At 38.4% G+C, this 20,592-nt stretch overlaps 4 protein-coding genes across 4 annotated transcripts; all 4 read right to left on the bottom strand.

Annotated features, from left to right (window-relative positions):
- Positions 1–3,410: 3,410 nt before the first annotated feature.
- On the bottom strand, positions 3,411–3,997 carry LOC139453775 (acanthoscurrin-2-like). The gene is made up of 2 exons (XM_071235240.1): positions 3,682–3,997; positions 3,411–3,427 (listed from the first exon to the last, which is right to left on the bottom strand). Exons 1-2 carry the CDS (start codon positions 3,995–3,997, stop codon positions 3,411–3,413), a joined length of 333 nt encoding a protein of 110 aa, XP_071091341.1.
- Positions 3,998–7,360: 3,363 nt separating this feature from the next.
- On the bottom strand, positions 7,361–11,806 carry LOC139453774 (acanthoscurrin-2-like). The gene is made up of 3 exons (XM_071235239.1): positions 11,470–11,806; positions 7,632–7,931; positions 7,361–7,377 (listed from the first exon to the last, which is right to left on the bottom strand). Exons 1-3 carry the CDS (start codon positions 11,804–11,806, stop codon positions 7,361–7,363), a joined length of 654 nt encoding a protein of 217 aa, XP_071091340.1.
- A 3,634-nt stretch (positions 11,807–15,440) lies between these two features.
- On the bottom strand, positions 15,441–16,048 carry LOC139453773 (acanthoscurrin-2-like). The gene is made up of 2 exons (XM_071235237.1): positions 15,712–16,048; positions 15,441–15,457 (listed from the first exon to the last, which is right to left on the bottom strand). Exons 1-2 carry the CDS (start codon positions 16,046–16,048, stop codon positions 15,441–15,443), a joined length of 354 nt encoding a protein of 117 aa, XP_071091338.1.
- Positions 16,049–19,682: 3,634 nt separating this feature from the next.
- LOC139453772 (acanthoscurrin-2-like) lies at positions 19,683–20,290 on the bottom strand. The gene is made up of 2 exons (XM_071235236.1): positions 19,954–20,290; positions 19,683–19,699 (listed from the first exon to the last, which is right to left on the bottom strand). The coding sequence occupies exons 1-2, from the start codon at positions 20,288–20,290 to the stop codon at positions 19,683–19,685; spliced, it is 354 nt and encodes a 117-aa protein (XP_071091337.1).
- Between the last annotated feature and the right edge of the window lie 302 nt (positions 20,291–20,592).

Raw genomic sequence — 20,592 nt, 5'->3', positions numbered from 1 at the left:
CGCAGCAGATGAATCAAAAATTAAAAGTATACATATATATCACAAGCAAAGCTTAAAATAGTACTTGCAGTTTGGTCTTTACTCGTATCTGTGTCTCAACGGAAGGTGAAGATAAGAGATGATGGAACAGTTTCCCCCGTCCTTTATATATACCATTTGTGAATTATACGTGATTGATTTACCTTGGGCTGGCCACTTCCAGGTAAGTAACGCACCTCAGCTTAATGGTGTAAAGTAAGCATTCTTTTCGCATCAAAGGGCCCGAGGTTATCACCCTACGGGTACACATGCGAGCTGGTATTCATGAACATCGATTAAGGAAGTACAAGACAACGTATATAAAGGTGGCAAACAGAGACACTCTCTCTGGAATCGTCTAACTGCATTTCAAACAGTCCTCGATACTCAACGTTTAACCTATATCATTTAGGGGCGGTCGGGTAGCCTAGTGGTTAAAGCGTTCGCTCGTTACGCCGAAGACACGGGTTCGATTTCCGACATGGGTACAATGTGTGAAGCCCATTGCTGATGTCCCCCGACGTAATATTGCTGGAATATTGCTAAAAGCGGCGTAAAACCATACTCACTCACTCACTTTAACCTTTATTAAGTAAATATTCGATAACGGTCTGAAAAGTGTGTATCCAGTAAATATATGATGTGGGAGCAACATACATCAGACATTATAATGCATCTGTGTGATACGACATAACAAGAGACCAGAAAACTGACGCAACACACCAGTACAGCCTCGCCACAGTACAGCAGTAGCACTGTACCACACGGGGTCAACTATGCTAACCGTTTCCGTGTAATACAGCAGCCTGCTCACAAGAAAATAGCCTCTGCTGAATATACTGCAGAAGTCCCCAGATACTACATTATTCTCCCCGAATTTTATTTATCTTACTGCACATTAACTATAAACTACAACAGCTTTATTTCCTAACTGAAAGGGACATATATTGGTTTCTTCTCACAAAGGGACTGTCACTATGAAAACTCACAACATCTTTTTATGCGTGTAGTATCTGTTAAAAGCCGAAAGTACACCAATGTCTTCTGAAAACATGATTGACATATGAACAACAGCTTGTTTTGTGGTCTTTGTTGACTTGTCTTTATATGTGTTTGTGACGGTGGAACCGATGAGGAAGGATACGCTTACTTTTTGGCAACCGCCAGGTATCATCACTATCTGGTTGGTTAGTTGGTTGGTTGGTTGTTTAACGCCGCACTCAACAATATTCCAGCTATATGACGGCGGTCTGTAAATAATCGAGTCTGGACCAGACAATCCAGTGATTAAAATCATTAGCATCGATCCACGCAATTGGGATCGATGACATGCATCAATCAAGTCAGCGAGCCTGACCACCCGATCCCGTTAGACGCCTTTTACGACAAGCATATATATCCACCTTTTACGGCAAGCATGGGTTGCTGAAGACCTATTCTACTCCACTATCTGATAGTCATTCATACGCACATGCTTGTGATCATTATAGTCGGAATCGTACAATGGCCTCTGCTGCTTCGAGCACAGCTTTCGAATGATTCTGAAAAGGGTTTTGTGGCGTTTATTTGCAACTGCGTTTCTTGAGAAAACTCTCTTATCTTCAACATATTATCTTGATAATTGTACACTTCATTATCAAGGAAGTTGTGATAATACGAGCATCACTAAAATTGATATCTCAATTTCTATAGATAACGCCTGAATATTGATATAATAATCATTCAGTGATGACTCTTTAACTACATAAATCGTCAACGCCAGAGAATATTCAGGCTCGATTATCTGCTGAAACAGATTTCATTGGGTGTAAAAGGCAAGATTGTGCTAAAATGTATTAGGTCGTAAACATTAGAAGAAAGTATATAAATCGTCTCTACCATTTACGTATGCCCTTGACATGATGAAGCAGTAGTGATAGTGATTATTGTGTTCTTTTAAGGTGTGTTTAGACCAAAACTCTTACCAAGAATAAAACATGCGCAAATCAGTTTGACAATGTGTAACTATATAAGGGTTGCCCAGAAAAACCGTACATCTAAAAGTAAAGACGTGTGTTTTCAGAAGAAAATGCTCTTAAAGTATAACACAAAGGTGTTTTCAAAGATAGACATGATCAAACGACTTGTTTTTACAGTCTGGTTGTTGTTATAAAGACTTATGACACGCTTTAAAGTTGGACTATTTATTCCGCTGAATTTCACTCTCTACAGTTACCAAATGCAATCTCCTTTGTATTGATAAATGATTGTCACTTTTGCTTTGTAGTCAAACAATAGGGATATATTAGCTATTTGTTTGTTCATTGTAATCTTCAATCCTACCAATCCAGTTCGGAATCTTCAAATTCGCGGTCTGATTTAATCAATATGTATTTTTCAAATAGCACCTACAGGGAAGGTGGTTAGTAAACACACAACTAAATATCTATATAGATACTTCTCCTATTAATTACATAAGCAGTATGCAAAATGTTAAATTGCATCATCAAATGAAGAAGTACATGTTTGATGGAAATTACAAATAATTCGTAGGTTGATAAGCTATACCCGGACAAGCGTATTTAATAGTTACTTTTGAATTCAATCGTTTTGTTTGTGTAATTGATAAACTGTAAAGATATGTTATTGTCATGGAAATTCCAACTGTTTGCATTCCCTTCTAACCAAGCAGTAAGAATCTTGCAACATTTGTTTTGATGCTCTACATCACTATGGCTTTCGGGTTTGTTTTATTGCAGCAGCTCAGATATTACTTATACAAAGAGCCATAACAACATGTAGATTGTATTCTGAATACAACTATCGCTCATTTTCAAGGACAGCGCACACATTTGCATTTCAATACAGTGCACACTGTCTACCCCTTGATATCGTCAATGACTGCTTTGACAAAAATTGACACGCCTGCTTATTTGTTTCGCTGCATATTTTTAAAATGCAAATTGAAATACAGACAGCCAATTCAAGATATTATGGTACTTAAATGGCTATCAAACCCTTTTCTGGCAGCCCAAATGATATATTCCGTGAAACATGAACTCGGGTAAGTGACATTTTGTGGGAGATATATCAAGCATAAAATCCCTCCTCTTATCATCATGTCCGGTTTCCTCAGGAACTTAATAGCACATTTCAGTAGTTGATATCTCAGCTAGCAGTAAAACGCAATATCATTGAAGTGTGCTTGGATATTGGTCGACAACACGTACTATGTCCACAGTTTACAATATGGAGAAACATAGATCACTCTTCCATTGTGAACATTCAATTCAGATTAAGATTTTCAAACAAATTTCAAGGCGTAAATAAATATGACAAGATTTTATTGAACCAATTCCATTGGTTTGAGAAAATACATAAATAGCCAGCATCACACTGCAGGTGATAATAACTCAATAATAGCCGATACCTGAAACAAAAAAATAGTAGAATAAAGTTGGGATGTATGGATAAGTCACAACGAAGTCTTGAAACTAGCTGCATGATAAATTATACCAAATATTAGAGAAAGCAGAGAATAGTTTTAAAGATGTTTTGTAAATGTCATCAGCTTTGTCGCGGAAAATAGTAATACCACATAGGTAAATTATACAATTTTGCAAACGAGACTGGAGGTATATTTACGGATACGATAAACAAACGATATCATATTTTGTGAAATACCTTTTCCCAATCCAATTCCGTATCCTCCCATTCCGTAGAGACCACCATAGCCTCCAAGTCCTCCGTACAGACCTCCCATGCCGTATCCGTATTTGCCTCCGTATAGACCTCCCATGCCTCCGTATAGACCTCCCATGCCTCCGTACAGACCTCCATAGCCTCCAAGACCTCCAAGGCCTCCGTACAATCCACCCATTCCGTAGCCAATTCCGCCCAGTCCTCCTTTCAACCCGCCAATTCCACCATACAGACCGGTAGGCTCGGCAAAGGCGGTAACAGCCAGGCAGGCAACAAGAGCGGCGACTATCTTCATCATTTTGAGTATCTATTGAGTAACGTGAAAATCATTGTCAAGAAAGGTAAAATAGCATGTTATCGTTACTCATCTGGTAAATTCAGTTCACACCACTCATTGTGAATTATGTTATCAGTTTTAATTTCACCCGCATTCATATATTTCCCAATTTACAAGAACGTTTTATGTTACATATTCGTACTTTTATAAATTGGCTCAACATGAAGGTTAAAAGCAGCCAGATGCGCAGCAGATGAATCAAAAATTAAAAGTATACATATATATCACAAGCAAAGCTTAAAATAGTACTTGCAGTTTGGTCTTTACTCGTATCTGTGTCTCAACGGAAGGTGAAGATAAGAGATGATGGAACAGTTTCCCCCGTCCTTTATATATACCATTTGTGAATTATACGTGATTGATTTACCTTGGGCTGGCCACTTCCAGGTAAGTAACGCACCTCAGCTTAATGGTGTAAAGTAAGCATTCTTTTCGCATCAAAGGGCCCGAGGTTATCACCCTACGGGTACACATGCGAGCTGGTATTCATGAACATCGATTAAGGAAGTACAAGACAACGTATATAAAGGTGGCAAACAGAGACACTCTCTCTGGAATCGTCTAACTGCATTTCAAACAGTCCTCGATACTCAACGTTTAACCTATATCATTTAGGGGCGGTCGGGTAGCCTAGTGGTTAAAGCGTTCGCTCGTTACGCCGAAGACACGGGTTCGATTTCCGACATGGGTACAATGTGTGAAGCCCATTGCTGATGTCCCCCGACGTAATATTGCTGGAATATTGCTAAAAGCGGCGTAAAACCATACTCACTCACTCACTTTAACCTTTATTAAGTAAATATTCGATAACGGTCTGAAAAGTGTGTATCCAGTAAATATATGATGTGGGAGCAACATACATCAGACATTATAATGCATCTGTGTGATACGACATAACAAGAGACCAGAAAACTGACGCAACACACCAGTACAGCCTCGCCACAGTACAGCAGTAGCACTGTACCACACGGGGTCAACTATGCTAACCGTTTCCGTGTAATACAGCAGCCTGCTCACAAGAAAATAGCCTCTGCTGAATATACTGCAGAAGTCCCCAGATACTACATTATTCTCCCCGAATTTTATTTATCTTACTGCACATTAACTATAAACTACAACAGCTTTATTTCCTAACTGAAAGGGACATATATTGGTTTCTTCTCACAAAGGGACTGTCACTATGAAAACTCACAACATCTTTTTATGCGTGTAGTATCTGTTAAAAGCCGAAAGTACACCAATGTCTTCTGAAAACATGATTGACATATGAACAACAGCTTGTTTTGTGGTCTTTGTTGACTTGTCTTTATATGTGTTTGTGACGGTGGAACCGATGAGGAAGGATACGCTTACTTTTTGGCAACCGCCAGGTATCATCACTATCTGGTTGGTTAGTTGGTTGGTTGGTTGTTTAACGCCGCACTCAACAATATTCCAGCTATATGACGGCGGTCTGTAAATAATCGAGTCTGGACCAGACAATCCAGTGATTAAAATCATTAGCATCGATCCACGCAATTGGGATCGATGACATGCATCAATCAAGTCAGCGAGCCTGACCACCCGATCCCGTTAGACGCCTTTTACGACAAGCATATATATCCACCTTTTACGGCAAGCATGGGTTGCTGAAGACCTATTCTACTCCACTATCTGATAGTCATTCATACGCACATGCTTGTGATCATTATAGTCGGAATCGTACAATGGCCTCTGCTGCTTCGAGCACAGCTTTCGAATGATTCTGAAAAGGGTTTTGTGGCGTTTATTTGCAACTGCGTTTCTTGAGAAAACTCTCTTATCTTCAACATATTATCTTGATAATTGTACGCTTCATTATCAAGGAATTTGTGATAATACGAGCATCACTAAATTTGATATCTCAATTTCTATAGATAACGCCTGAATATTGATATAATAATCATTCAGTGATGACCCTTTAACTACATAAATCGTCAACGCCAGAGAATATTCAGGCTCGATTATCTGCTGAAACAGATTTCATTGGGTGTAAAAGGCAAGATTGTGCTAAAATGTATTAGGTCGTAAACATTAGAAGAAAGTATATAAATCGTCTCTACCATTTACGTATGACACGCTTTAAAGTTGGACTATTTATTCCGCTGAATTTCACTCTCTACAGTTACCAAATGCAATCTCCTTTGTATTGATAAATGATTGTCACTTTTGCTTTGTAGTCAAACAATAGGGATATATTAGCTATTTGTTTGTTCATTGTAATCTTCAATCCTACCAATCCAGTTCGGAATCTTCAAATTCGCGGTCTGATTTAATCAATATGTATTTTTCAAATAGCACCTACAGGGAAGGTGGTTAGTAAACACACAACTAAATATCTATATAGATACTTCTCCTATTAATTACATAAGCAGTATGCAAAATGTTAAATTGCATCATCAAATCAAGAAGTACATGTTTGATGGAAATTACAAATAATTCGTAGGTTGATAAGCTATACCCGGACAAGCGTATTTAATAGTTACTTTTGAATTCAATCGTTTTGTTTGTGTAATTGATAAACTGTAAAGATATGTTATTGTCATGGAAATTCCAACTGTTTGCATTCCCTTCTAACCAAGCAGTAAGAATCTTGCAACATTTGTTTTGATGCTCTACATCACTATGGCTTTCGGGTTTGTTTTATTGCAGCAGCTCAGATATTACTTATACAAAGAGCCATAACAACATGTAGATTGTATTGTGAATACAACTATCGCTCATTTTCAAGGACAGCGCACACATTTGCATTTCAATACAGTGCACACTGTCTACCCCTTGATATCGTCAATGACTGCTTTGACAAAAATTGACACGCCTGCTTATTTGTTTCGCTGCATATTTTTAAAATGCAAATTGAAATACAGACAGCCAATTCAAGATATTATGGTACTTAAATGGCTATCAAACCCTTTTCTGGCAGCCCAAATGATATATTCCGTGAAACATGAACTCGGGTAAGTGACATTTTGTGGGAGATATATCAAGCATAAAATCCCTCCTCTTATCATCATGTCCGGTTTCCTCAGGAACTTAATAGCACATTTCAGTAGTTGATATCTCAGCTAGCAGTAAAACGCAATATCATTGAAGTGTGCTTGGATATTGGTAGACAACACGTACTATGTCCACAGTTTACAATATGGAGAAACATAGATCACTCTTCCATTGTGAACATTCAATTCAGATTAAGATTTTCAAACAAATTTCAAGGCGTAAATAAATATGACAAGATTTTATTGAACCAATTCCATTGGTTTGAGAAAATACATAAATAGCCAGCATCACACTGCAGGTGATAATAACTCAATAATAGCCGATACCTGAAACAAAAAAATAGTAGAATAAAGTTGGGATGTATGGATAAGTCACAACGAAGTCTTGAAACTAGCTGCATGATAAATTATACCAAATATTAGAGAAAGCAGAGAATAGTTTTAAAGATGTTTTGTAAATGTCATCAGCTTTGTCGCGGAAAATAGTAATACCACATAGGTAAATTATACAATTTTGCAAACGAGACTGGAGGTATATTTACGGATACGATAAACAAACGATATCATATTTTGTGAAATACCTTTTCCCAATCCAATTCCGTATCCTCCCATTCCGTAGAGACCACCATAGCCTCCAAGTCCTCCGTACAGACCTCCCATGCCGTATCCGTATTTGCCTCCGTATAGACCTCCCATGCCTCCGTATAGACCTCCCATGCCTCCGTATAGACCTCCCATGCCTCCGTACAGACCTCCATAGCCTCCAAGACCTCCAAGGCCTCCGTACAATCCACCCACCAGTACTTGCAGTTTGGTCTTTACTCGTATCTGTGTCTCAACGGAAGGTGAAGATAAGAGATGATGGAACAGTTTCCCCCGTCCTTTATATATACCATTTGTGAATTATACGTGATTGATTTACCTTGGGCTGGCCACTTCCAGGTAAGTAACGCACCTCAGCTTAATGGTGTAAAGTAAGCATTCTTTTCGCATCAAAGGGCCCGAGGTTATCACCCTACGGGTACACATGCGAGCTGGTATTCATGAACATCGATTAAGGAAGTACAAGACAACGTATATAAAGGTGGCAAACAGAGACACTCTCTCTGGAATCGTCTAACTGCATTTCAAACAGTCCTCGATACTCAACGTTTAACCTATATCATTTAGGGGCGGTCGGGTAGCCTAGTGGTTAAAGCGTTCGCTCGTTACGCCGAAGACACGGGTTCGATTTCCGACATGGGTACAATGTGTGAAGCCCATTGCTGATGTCCCCCGACGTAATATTGCTGGAATATTGCTAAAAGCGGCGTAAAACCATACTCACTCACTCACTTTAACCTTTATTAAGTAAATATTCGATAACGGTCTGAAAAGTGTGTATCCAGTAAATATATGATGTGGGAGCAACATACATCAGACATTATAATGCATCTGTGTGATACGACATAACAAGAGACCAGAAAACTGACGCAACACACCAGTACAGCCTCGCCACAGTACAGCAGTAGCACTGTACCACACGGGGTCAACTATGCTAACCGTTTCCGTGTAATACAGCAGCCTGCTCACAAGAAAATAGCCTCTGCTGAATATACTGCAGAAGTCCCCAGATACTACATTATTCTCCCCGAATTTTATTTATCTTACTGCACATTAACTATAAACTACAACAGCTTTATTTCCTAACTGAAAGGGACATATATTGGTTTCTTCTCACAAAGGGACTGTCACTATGAAAACTCACAACATCTTTTTATGCGTGTAGTATCTGTTAAAAGCCGAAAGTACACCAATGTCTTCTGAAAACATGATTGACATATGAACAACAGCTTGTTTTGTGGTCTTTGTTGACTTGTCTTTATATGTGTTTGTGACGGTGGAACCGATGAGGAAGGATACGCTTACTTTTTGGCAACCGCCAGGTATCATCACTATCTGGTTGGTTAGTTGGTTGGTTGGTTGTTTAACGCCGCACTCAACAATATTCCAGCTATATGACGGCGGTCTGTAAATAATCGAGTCTGGACCAGACAATCCAGTGATTAAAATCATTAGCATCGATCCACGCAATTGGGATCGATGACATGCATCAATCAAGTCAGCGAGCCTGACCACCCGATCCCGTTAGACGCCTTTTACGACAAGCATATATATCCACCTTTTACGGCAAGCATGGGTTGCTGAAGACCTATTCTACTCCACTATCTGATAGTCATTCATACGCACATGCTTGTGATCATTATAGTCGGAATCGTACAATGGCCTCTGCTGCTTCGAGCACAGCTTTCGAATGATTCTGAAAAGGGTTTTGTGGCGTTTATTTGCAACTGCGTTTCTTGAGAAAACTCTCTTATCTTCAACATATTATCTTGATAATTGTACACTTCATTATCAAGGAAGTTGTGATAATACGAGCATCACTAAAATTGATATCTCAATTTCTATAGATAACGCCTGAATATTGATATAATAATCATTCAGTGATGACTCTTTAACTACATAAATCGTCAACGCCAGAGAATATTCAGGCTCGATTATCTGCTGAAACAGATTTCATTGGGTGTAAAAGGCAAGATTGTGCTAAAATGTATTAGGTCGTAAACATTAGAAGAAAGTATATAAATCGTCTCTACCATTTACGTATGCCCTTGACATGATGAAGCAGTAGTGATAGTGATTATTGTGTTCTTTTAAGGTGTGTTTAGACCAAAACTCTTACCAAGAATAAAACATGCGCAAATCAGTTTGACAATGTGTAACTATATAAGGGTTGCCCAGAAAAACCGTACATCTAAAAGTAAAGACGTGTTTTCAGAAGAAAATGCTCTTAAAGTATAACACAAAGGTGTTTTCAAAGATAGACATGATCAAACGACTTGTTTTTACAGTCTGGTTGTTGTTATAAAGACTTATGACACGCTTTAAAGTTGGACTATTTATTCCGCTGAATTTCACTCTCTACAGTTACCAAATGCAATCTCCTTTGTATTGATAAATGATTGTCACTTTTGCTTTGTAGTCAAACAATAGGGATATATTAGCTATTTGTTTGTTCATTGTAATCTTCAATCCTACCAATCCAGTTCGGAATCTTCAAATTCGCGGTCTGATTTAATCAATATGTATTTTTCAAATAGCACCTACAGGGAAGGTGGTTAGTAAACACACAACTAAATATCTATATAGATACTTCTCCTATTAATTACATAAGCAGTATGCAAAATGTTAAATTGCATCATCAAATCAAGAAGTACATGTTTGATGGAAATTACAAATAATTCGTAGGTTGATAAGCTATACCCGGACAAGCGTATTTAATAGTTACTTTTGAATTCAATCGTTTTGTTTGTGTAATTGATAAACTGTAAAGATATGTTATTGTCATGGAAATTCCAACTGTTTGCATTCCCTTCTAACCAAGCAGTAAGAATCTTGCAACATTTGTTTTGATGCTCTACATCACTATGGCTTTCGGGTTTGTTTTATTGCAGCAGCTCAGATATTACTTATACAAAGAGCCATAACAACATGTAGATTGTATTCTGAATACAACTATCGCTCATTTTCAAGGACAGCGCACACATTTGCATTTCAATACAGTGCACACTGTCTACCCCTTGATATCGTCAATGACTGCTTTGACAAAAATTGACACGCCTGCTTATTTGTTTCGCTGCATATTTTTAAAATGCAAATTGAAATACAGACAGCCAATTCAAGATATTATGGTACTTAAATGGCTATCAAACCCTTTTCTGGCAGCCCAAATGATATATTCCGTGAAACATGAACTCGGGTAAGTGACATTTTGTGGGAGATATATCAAGCATAAAATCCCTCCTCTTATCATCATGTCCGGTTTCCTCAGGAACTTAATAGCACATTTCAGTAGTTGATATCTCAGCTAGCAGTAAAACGCAATATCATTGAAGTGTGCTTGGATATTGGTCGACAACACGTACTATGTCCACAGTTTACAATATGGAGAAACATAGATCACTCTTCCATTGTGAACATTCAATTCAGATTAAGATTTTCAAACAAATTTCAAGGCGTAAATAAATATGACAAGATTTTATTGAACCAATTCCATTGGTTTGAGAAAATACATAAATAGCCAGCATCACACTGCAGGTGATAATAACTCAATAATAGCCGATACCTGAAACAAAAAAATAGTAGAATAAAGTTGGGATGTATGGATAAGTCACAACGAAGTCTTGAAACTAGCTGCATGATAAATTATACCAAATATTAGAGAAAGCAGAGAATAGTTTTAAAGATGTTTTGTAAATGTCATCAGCTTTGTCGCGGAAAATAGTAATACCACATAGGTAAATTATACAATTTTGCAAACGAGACTGGAGGTATATTTACGGATACGATAAACAAACGATATCATATTTTGTGAAATACCTTTTCCCAATCCAATTCCGTATCCTCCCATTCCGTAGAGACCACCATAGCCTCCAAGTCCTCCGTACAGACCTCCCATGCCGTATCCGTATTTGCCTCCGTATAGACCTCCCATGCCTCCGTATAGACCTCCCATGCCTCCGTATAGACCTCCCATGCCTCCGTACAGACCTCCATAGCCTCCAAGACCTCCAAGGCCTCCGTACAATCCACCCATTCCGTAGCCAATTCCGCCCAGTCCTCCTTTCAACCCGCCAATTCCACCATACAGACCGGTAGGCTCGGCAAAGGCGGTAACAGCCAGGCAGGCAACAAGAGCGGCGACTATCTTCATCATTTTGAGTATCTATTGAGTAACGTGAAAATCATTGTCAAGAAAGGTAAAATAGCATGTTATCGTTACTCATCTGGTAAATTCAGTTCACACCACTCATTGTGAATTATGTTATCAGTTTTAATTTCACCCGCATTCATATATTTCCCAATTTACAAGAACGTTTTATGTTACATATTCGTACTTTTATAAATTGGCTCAACATGAAGGTTAAAAGCAGCCAGATGCGCAGCAGATGAATCAAAAATTAAAAGTATACATATATATCACAAGCAAAGCTTAAAATAGTACTTGCAGTTTGGTCTTTACTCGTATCTGTGTCTCAACGGAAGGTGAAGATAAGAGATGATGGAACAGTTTCCCCCGTCCTTTATATATACCATTTGTGAATTATACGTGATTGATTTACCTTGGGCTGGCCACTTCCAGGTAAGTAACGCACCTCAGCTTAATGGTGTAAAGTAAGCATTCTTTTCGCATCAAAGGGCCCGAGGTTATCACCCTACGGGTACACATGCGAGCTGGTATTCATGAACATCGATTAAGGAAGTACAAGACAACGTATATAAAGGTGGCAAACAGAGACACTCTCTCTGGAATCGTCTAACTGCATTTCAAACAGTCCTCGATACTCAACGTTTAACCTATATCATTTAGGGGCGGTCGGGTAGCCTAGTGGTTAAAGCGTTCGCTCGTTACGCCGAAGACACGGGTTCGATTTCCGACATGGGTACAATGTGTGAAGCCCATTGCTGATGTCCCCCGACGTAATATTGCTGGAATATTGCTAAAAGCGGCGTAAAACCATACTCACTCACTCACTTTAACCTTTATTAAGTAAATATTCGATAACGGTCTGAAAAGTGTGTATCCAGTAAATATATGATGTGGGAGCAACATACATCAGACATTATAATGCATCTGTGTGATACGACATAACAAGAGACCAGAAAACTGACGCAACACACCAGTACAGCCTCGCCACAGTACAGCAGTAGCACTGTACCACACGGGGTCAACTATGCTAACCGTTTCCGTGTAATACAGCAGCCTGCTCACAAGAAAATAGCCTCTGCTGAATATACTGCAGAAGTCCCCAGATACTACATTATTCTCCCCGAATTTTATTTATCTTACTGCACATTAACTATAAACTACAACAGCTTTATTTCCTAACTGAAAGGGACATATATTGGTTTCTTCTCACAAAGGGACTGTCACTATGAAAACTCACAACATCTTTTTATGCGTGTAGTATCTGTTAAAAGCCGAAAGTACACCAATGTCTTCTGAAAACATGATTGACATATGAACAACAGCTTGTTTTGTGGTCTTTGTTGACTTGTCTTTATATGTGTTTGTGACGGTGGAACCGATGAGGAAGGATACGCTTACTTTTTGGCAACCGCCAGGTATCATCACTATCTGGTTGGTTAGTTGGTTGGTTGGTTGTTTAACGCCGCACTCAACAATATTCCAGCTATATGACGGCGGTCTGTAAATAATCGAGTCTGGACCAGACAATCCAGTGATTAAAATCATTAGCATCGATCCACGCAATTGGGATCGATGACATGCATCAATCAAGTCAGCGAGCCTGACCACCCGATCCCGTTAGACGCCTTTTACGACAAGCATATATATCCACCTTTTACGGCAAGCATGGGTTGCTGAAGACCTATTCTACTCCACTATCTGATAGTCATTCATACGCACATGCTTGTGATCATTATAGTCGGAATCGTACAATGGCCTCTGCTGCTTCGAGCACAGCTTTCGAATGATTCTGAAAAGGGTTTTGTGGCGTTTATTTGCAACTGCGTTTCTTGAGAAAACTCTCTTATCTTCAACATATTATCTTGATAATTGTACACTTCATTATCAAGGAAGTTGTGATAATACGAGCATCACTAAAATTGATATCTCAATTTCTATAGATAACGCCTGAATATTGATATAATAATCATTCAGTGATGACTCTTTAACTACATAAATCGTCAACGCCAGAGAATATTCAGGCTCGATTATCTGCTGAAACAGATTTCATTGGGTGTAAAAGGCAAGATTGTGCTAAAATGTATTAGGTCGTAAACATTAGAAGAAAGTATATAAATCGTCTCTACCATTTACGTATGCCCTTGACATGATGAAGCAGTAGTGATAGTGATTATTGTGTTCTTTTAAGGTGTGTTTAGACCAAAACTCTTACCAAGAATAAAACATGCGCAAATCAGTTTGACAATGTGTAACTATATAAGGGTTGCCCAGAAAAACCGTACATCTAAAAGTAAAGACGTGTGTTTTCAGAAGAAAATGCTCTTAAAGTATAACACAAAGGTGTTTTCAAAGATAGACATGATCAAACGACTTGTTTTTACAGTCTGGTTGTTGTTATAAAGACTTATGACACGCTTTAAAGTTGGACTATTTATTCCGCTGAATTTCACTCTCTACAGTTACCAAATGCAATCTCCTTTGTATTGATAAATGATTGTCACTTTTGCTTTGTAGTCAAACAATAGGGATATATTAGCTATTTGTTTGTTCATTGTAATCTTCAATCCTACCAATCCAGTTCGGAATCTTCAAATTCGCGGTCTGATTTAATCAATATGTATTTTTCAAATAGCACCTACAGGGAAGGTGGTTAGTAAACACACAACTAAATATCTATATAGATACTTCTCCTATTAATTACATAAGCAGTATGCAAAATGTTAAATTGCATCATCAAATCAAGAAGTACATGTTTGATGGAAATTACAAATAATTCGTAGGTTGATAAGCTATACCCGGACAAGCGTATTTAATAGTTACTTTTGAATTCAATCGTTTTGTTTGTGTAATTGATAAACTGTAAAGATATGTTATTGTCATGGAAATTCCAACTGTTTGCATTCCCTTCTAACCAAGCAGTAAGAATCTTGCAACATTTGTTTTGATGCTCTACATCACTATGGCTTTCGGGTTTGTTTTATTGCAGCAGCTCAGATATTACTTATACAAAGAGCCATAACAACATGTAGATTGTATTCTGAATACAACTATCGCTCATTTTCAAGGACAGCGCACACATTTGCATTTCAATACAGTGCACACTGTCTACCCCTTGATATCGTCAATGACTGCTTTGACAAAAATTGACACGCCTGCTTATTTGTTTCGCTGCATATTTTTAAAATGCAAATTGAAATACAGACAGCCAATTCAAGATATTATGGTACTTAAATGGCTATCAAACCCTTTTCTGGCAGCCCAAATGATATATTCCGTGAAACATGAACTCGGGTAAGTGACATTTTGTGGGAGATATATCAAGCATAAAATCCCTCCTCTTATCATCATGTCCGGTTTCCTCAGGAACTTAATAGCACATTTCAGTAGTTGATATCTCAGCTAGCAGTAAAACGCAATATCATTGAAGTGTGCTTGGATATTGGTCGACAACACGTACTATGTCCACAGTTTACAATATGGAGAAACATAGATCACTCTTCCATTGTGAACATTCAATTCAGATTAAGATTTTCAAACAAATTTCAAGGCGTAAATAAATATGACAAGATTTTATTGAACCAATTCCATTGGTTTGAGAAAATACATAAATAGCCAGCATCACACTGCAGGTGATAATAACTCAATAATAGCCGATACCTGAAACAAAAAAATAGTAGAATAAAGTTGGGATGTATGGATAAGTCACAACGAAGTCTTGAAACTAGCTGCATGATAAATTATACCAAATATTAGAGAAAGCAGAGAATAGTTTTAAAGATGTTTTGTAAATGTCATCAGCTTTGTCGCGGAAAATAGTAATACCACATAGGTAAATTATACAATTTTGCAAACGAGACTGGAGGTATATTTACGGATACGATAAACAAACGATATCATATTTTGTGAAATACCTTTTCCCAATCCAATTCCGTATCCTCCCATTCCGTAGAGACCACCATAGCCTCCAAGTCCTCCGTACAGACCTCCCATGCCGTATCCGTATTTGCCTCCGTATAGACCTCCCATGCCTCCGTATAGACCTCCCATGCCTCCGTATAGACCTCCCATGCCTCCGTACAGACCTCCATAGCCTCCAAGACCTCCAAGGCCTCCGTACAATCCACCCATTCCGTAGCCAATTCCGCCCAGTCCTCCTTTCAACCCGCCAATTCCACCATACAGACCGGTAGGCTCGGCAAAGGCGGTAACAGCCAGGCAGGCAACAAGAGCGGCGACTATCTTCATCATTTTGAGTATCTATTGAGTAACGTGAAAATCATTGTCAAGAAAGGTAAAATAGCATGTTATCGTTACTCATCTGGTAAATTCAGTTCACACCACTCATTGTGAATTATGTTATCAGTTTTAATTTCACCCGCATTCATATATTTCCCAATTTACAAGAACGTTTTATGTTACATATTCGTACTTTTATAAATTGGCTCAACATGAAGGTTAAAAGCAGCCAGATGCGCAGCAGATGAATCAAAAATTAAAAGTATACATATATATCACAAGCAAAGCTTAAAATAGTACTTGCAGTTTGGTCTTTACTCGTATCTGTGTCTCAACGGAAGGTGAAGATAAGAGATGATGGAACAGTTTCCCCCGTCCTTTATATATACCATTTGTGAATTATACGTGATTGATTTACCTTGGGCTGGCCACTTCCAGGTAAGTAACGCACCTCAGCTTAATGGTGTAAAGTAAGCATTCTTTTCGCATCAAAGGGCCCGAGGTTATCACCCTACGGGTACACATGCGAGCTGGTATTCATGAACATCGATTAAGGAAGTACAAGACAACGTATATAAAGGTGGCAAACAGAGACACTCTCTCTGGAATCGTCTAACTGCATTTCAAACAGTCCTCGATACTCAACGTTTAACCTATATCATTTAGGGGCGGTCGGGTAGCCTAGTGGTTAAAGCGTTCGCTCGTTACGCCGAAGACACGGGTTCGATTTCCGACATGGGTACAATGTGTGAAGCCCATTGCTGATGTCCCCCGACGTAATATTGCTGGAATATTGCTAAAAGCGGCGTAAAACCATACTCACTCACTCACTTTAACCTTTATTAAGTAAATATTCGATAACGGTCTGAAAAGTGTGTATCCAGTAAATATATGATGTGGGAGCAACATACATCAGACATTATAATGCATCTGTGTGATACGACATAACAAGAGACCAGAAAACTGACGCAACACACCAGTACAGCCTCGCCACAGTACAGCAGTAGCACTGTACCACACGGGGTCAACTATGCTAACCGTTTCCGTGTAATACAGCAGCCTGCTCACAAGAAAATAGCCTCTGCCGAATATACTGCAGAAGTCCCCAGATACTACATTATTCTCCCCGAATTTTATTTATCTTACTGCACATTAACTATAAACTACAACAGCTTTATTTCCTAACTGAAAGGGACATATATTGGTTTCTTCTCACAAAGGGACTGTCACTATGAAAACTCACAACATCTTTTTATGCGTGTAGTATCTGTTAAAAGCCGAAAGTACACCAATGTCTTCTGAAAACATGATTGACATATGAACAACAGCTTGTTTTGTGGTCTTTGTTGACTTGTCTTTATATGTGTTTGTGACGGTGGAACCGATGAGGAAGGATACGCTTACTTTTTGGCAACCGCCAGGTATCATCACTATCTGGTTGGTTAGTTGGTTGGTTGGTTGTTTAACGCCGCACTCAACAATATTCCAGCTATATGACGGCGGTCTGTAAATAATCGAGTCTGGACCAGACAATCCAGTGATTAAAATCATTAGCATCGATCCACGCAATTGGGATCGATGACATGCATCAATCAAGTCAGCGAGCCTGACCACCCGATCCCGTTAGACGCCTTTTACGACAAGCATATATATCCACCTTTTACGGCAAGCATGGGTTGCTGAAGACCTATTCTACTCCACTATCTGATAGTCATTCATACGCACATGCTTGTGATCATTATAGTCGGAATCGTACAATGGCCTCTGCTGCTTCGAGCACAGCTTTCGAATGATTCTGAAAAGGGTTTTGTGGCGTTTATTTGCAACTGCGTTTCTTGAGAAAACTCTCTTATCTTCAACATATTATCTTGATAATTGTACGCTTCATTATCAAGGAATTTGTGATAATACGAGCATCACTAAATTTGATATCTCAATTTCTATAGATAACGCCTGAATATTGATATAATAATCATTCAGTGATGACCCTTTAACTACATAAATCGTCAACGCCAGAGAATATTCAGGCTCGATTATCTGCTGAAACGGATTTCATTGGGTGTAAAAGGCAAGATTGTGCTAAAATGTATTAGGTCGTAAACATTAGAAGAAAGTATATAAATCGTCTCTACCATTTACGTATGCCCTTGACATGATGAAGCAGTAGTGATAGTGATTATTGTGTTCTTTTAAGGCGTGTTTAGACCAAAACTCTTACCAAGAATAAAACATGCGCAAATCAGTTTGACAATGTGTAACTATATAAGGGTTGCCCAGAAAAACCGTACATCTAAAAGTAAAGACGTGTGTTTTCAGAAGAAAATGCTCTTAAAGTATAACACAAAGGTGTTTTCAAAGATAGACATGATCAAACGACTTGTTTTTACAGTCTGGTTGTTGTTATAAAGACTTATGACACGCTTTAAAGTTGGACTATTTATTCCGCTGAATTTCACTCTCTACAGTTACCAAATGCAATCTCCTTTGTATTGATAAATGATTGTCACTTTTGCTTTGTAGTCAAACAATAGGGATATATTAGCTATTTGTTTGTTCATTGTAATCTTCAATCCTACCAATCCAGTTCGGAATCTTCAAATTCGCGGTCTGATTTAATCAATATGTATTTTTCAAATAGCACCTACAGGGAAGGTGGTTAGTAAACACACAACTAAATATCTATATAGATACTTCTCCTATTAATTACATAAGCAGTATGCAAAATGTTAAATTGCATCATCAAATCAAGAAGTACATGTTTGATGGAAATTACAAATAATTCGTAGGTTGATAAGCTATACCCGGACAAGCGTATTTAATAGTTACTTTTGAATTCAATCGTTTTGTTTGTGTAATTGATAAACTGTAAAGATATGTTATTGTCATGGAAATTCCAACTGTTTGCATTCCCTTCTAACCAAGCAGTAAGAATCTTGCAACATTTGTTTTGATGCTCTACATCACTATGGCTTTCGGGTTTGTTTTATTGCAGCAGCTCAGATATTACTTATACAAAGAGCCATAACAACATGTAGATTGTATTGTGAATACAACTATCGCTCATTTTCAAGGACAGCGCACACATTTGCATTTCAATACAGTGCACACTGTCTACCCCTTGATATCGTCAATGACTGCTTTGACAAAAATTGACACGCCTGCTTATTTGTTTCGCTGCATATTTTTAAAATGCAAATTGAAATACAGACAGCCAATTCAAGATATTATGGTACTTAAATGGCTATCAAACCCTTTTCTGGCAGCCCAAATGATATATTCCGTGAAACATGAACTCGGGTAAGTGACATTTTGTGGGAGATATATCAAGCATAAAATCCCTCCTCTTATCATCATGTCCGGTTTCCTCAGGAACTTAATAGCACATTTCAGTAGTTGATATCTCAGCTAGCAGTAAAACGCAATATCATTGAAGTGTGCTTGGATATTGGTCGACAACACGTACTATGTCCACAGTTTACAATATGGAGAAACATAGATCACTCTTCCATTGTGAACATTCAATTCAGATTAAGATTTTCAAACAAATTTCAAGGCGTAAATAAATATGACAAGATTTTATTGAACCAATTCCATTGGTTTGAGAAAATACATAAATAGCCAGCATCACACTGCAGGTGATAATAACTCAATAATAGCCGATACCTGAAACAAAAAAATAGTAGAATAAAGTTGGGATGTATGGATAAGTCACAACGAAGTCTTGAAACTAGCTGCATGATAAATTATACCAAATATTAGAGAAAGCAGAGAATAGTTTTAAAGATGTTTTGTAAATGTCATCAGCTTTGTCGCGGAAAATAGTAATACCACATAGGTAAATTATACAATTTTGCAAACGAGACTGGAGGTATATTTACGGATACGATAAACAAACGATATCATATTTTGTGAAATACCTTTTCCCAATCCAATTCCGTATCCTCCCATTCCGTAGAGACCACCATAGCCTCCAAGTCCTCCGTACAGACCTCCCATGCCGTATCCGTATTTGCCTCCGTATAGACCTCCCATGCCTCCGTATAGACCTCCCATGCCTCCGTATAGACCTCCCATGCCTCCGTACAGACCTCCATAGCCTCCAAGACCTCCAAGGCCTCCGTACAATCCACCCATTCCGTAGCCAATTCCGCCCAGTCCTCCTTTCAACCCGCCAATTCCACCATACAGACCGGTAGGCTCGGCAAAGGCGGTAACAGCCAGGCAGGCAACAAGAGCGGCGACTATCTTCATCATTTTGAGTATCTATTGAGTAACGTGAAAATCATTGTCAAGAAAGGTAAAATAGCATGTTATCGTTACTCATCTGGTAAATTCAGTTCACACCACTCATTGTGAATTATGTTATCAGTTTTAATTTCACCCGCATTCATATATTTCCCAATTTACAAGAACGTTTTATGTTACATATTCGTACTTTTATAAATTGGCTCAACATGAAGGTTAAAAGCAGCCAGATGCGCAGCAGATGAATCAAAAATTAAAAGTATACATATATATCACAAGCAAAGCTTAAAATAGTACTTGCAGTTTGGTCT

The sequence above is a fragment of the Haliotis cracherodii genome, unplaced genomic scaffold (assembly GCF_022045235.1).
Source record: "Haliotis cracherodii isolate W230 unplaced genomic scaffold, xgHalCrac1.p SCAF_10, whole genome shotgun sequence".
In the NCBI taxonomy this organism is placed as follows: Eukaryota; Metazoa; Mollusca; class Gastropoda; order Lepetellida; family Haliotidae; genus Haliotis; species Haliotis cracherodii.
This window is presented reverse-complemented; position numbering and strand designations above follow the sequence as displayed.

What these genes read in the sequence shown, in the direction of transcription:
- LOC139453775 (XM_071235240.1), bottom strand. Translation starts at nt 3,997, where the DNA reads ATGATGAAGATAGTCGCCGCTCTTGTTGCCTGCCTGGCTGTTACCGCC.
- LOC139453773 (XM_071235237.1), bottom strand. Translation starts at nt 16,048, where the DNA reads ATGATGAAGATAGTCGCCGCTCTTGTTGCCTGCCTGGCTGTTACCGCC.
- LOC139453774 (XM_071235239.1), bottom strand. Translation starts at nt 11,806, where the DNA reads ATGATGAAGATAGTCGCCGCTCTTGTTGCCTGCCTGGCTGTTACCGCC. An exon ending in CGGAATTGGATTGGGAAAAG is followed by an intron (nt 7,932 to 11,469) that starts GTATTTCACAAA and finishes GTATATATAAAG; the next exon opens with GACGGGGGAAACTGTTCCAT.
- LOC139453772 (XM_071235236.1), bottom strand. Translation starts at nt 20,290, where the DNA reads ATGATGAAGATAGTCGCCGCTCTTGTTGCCTGCCTGGCTGTTACCGCC.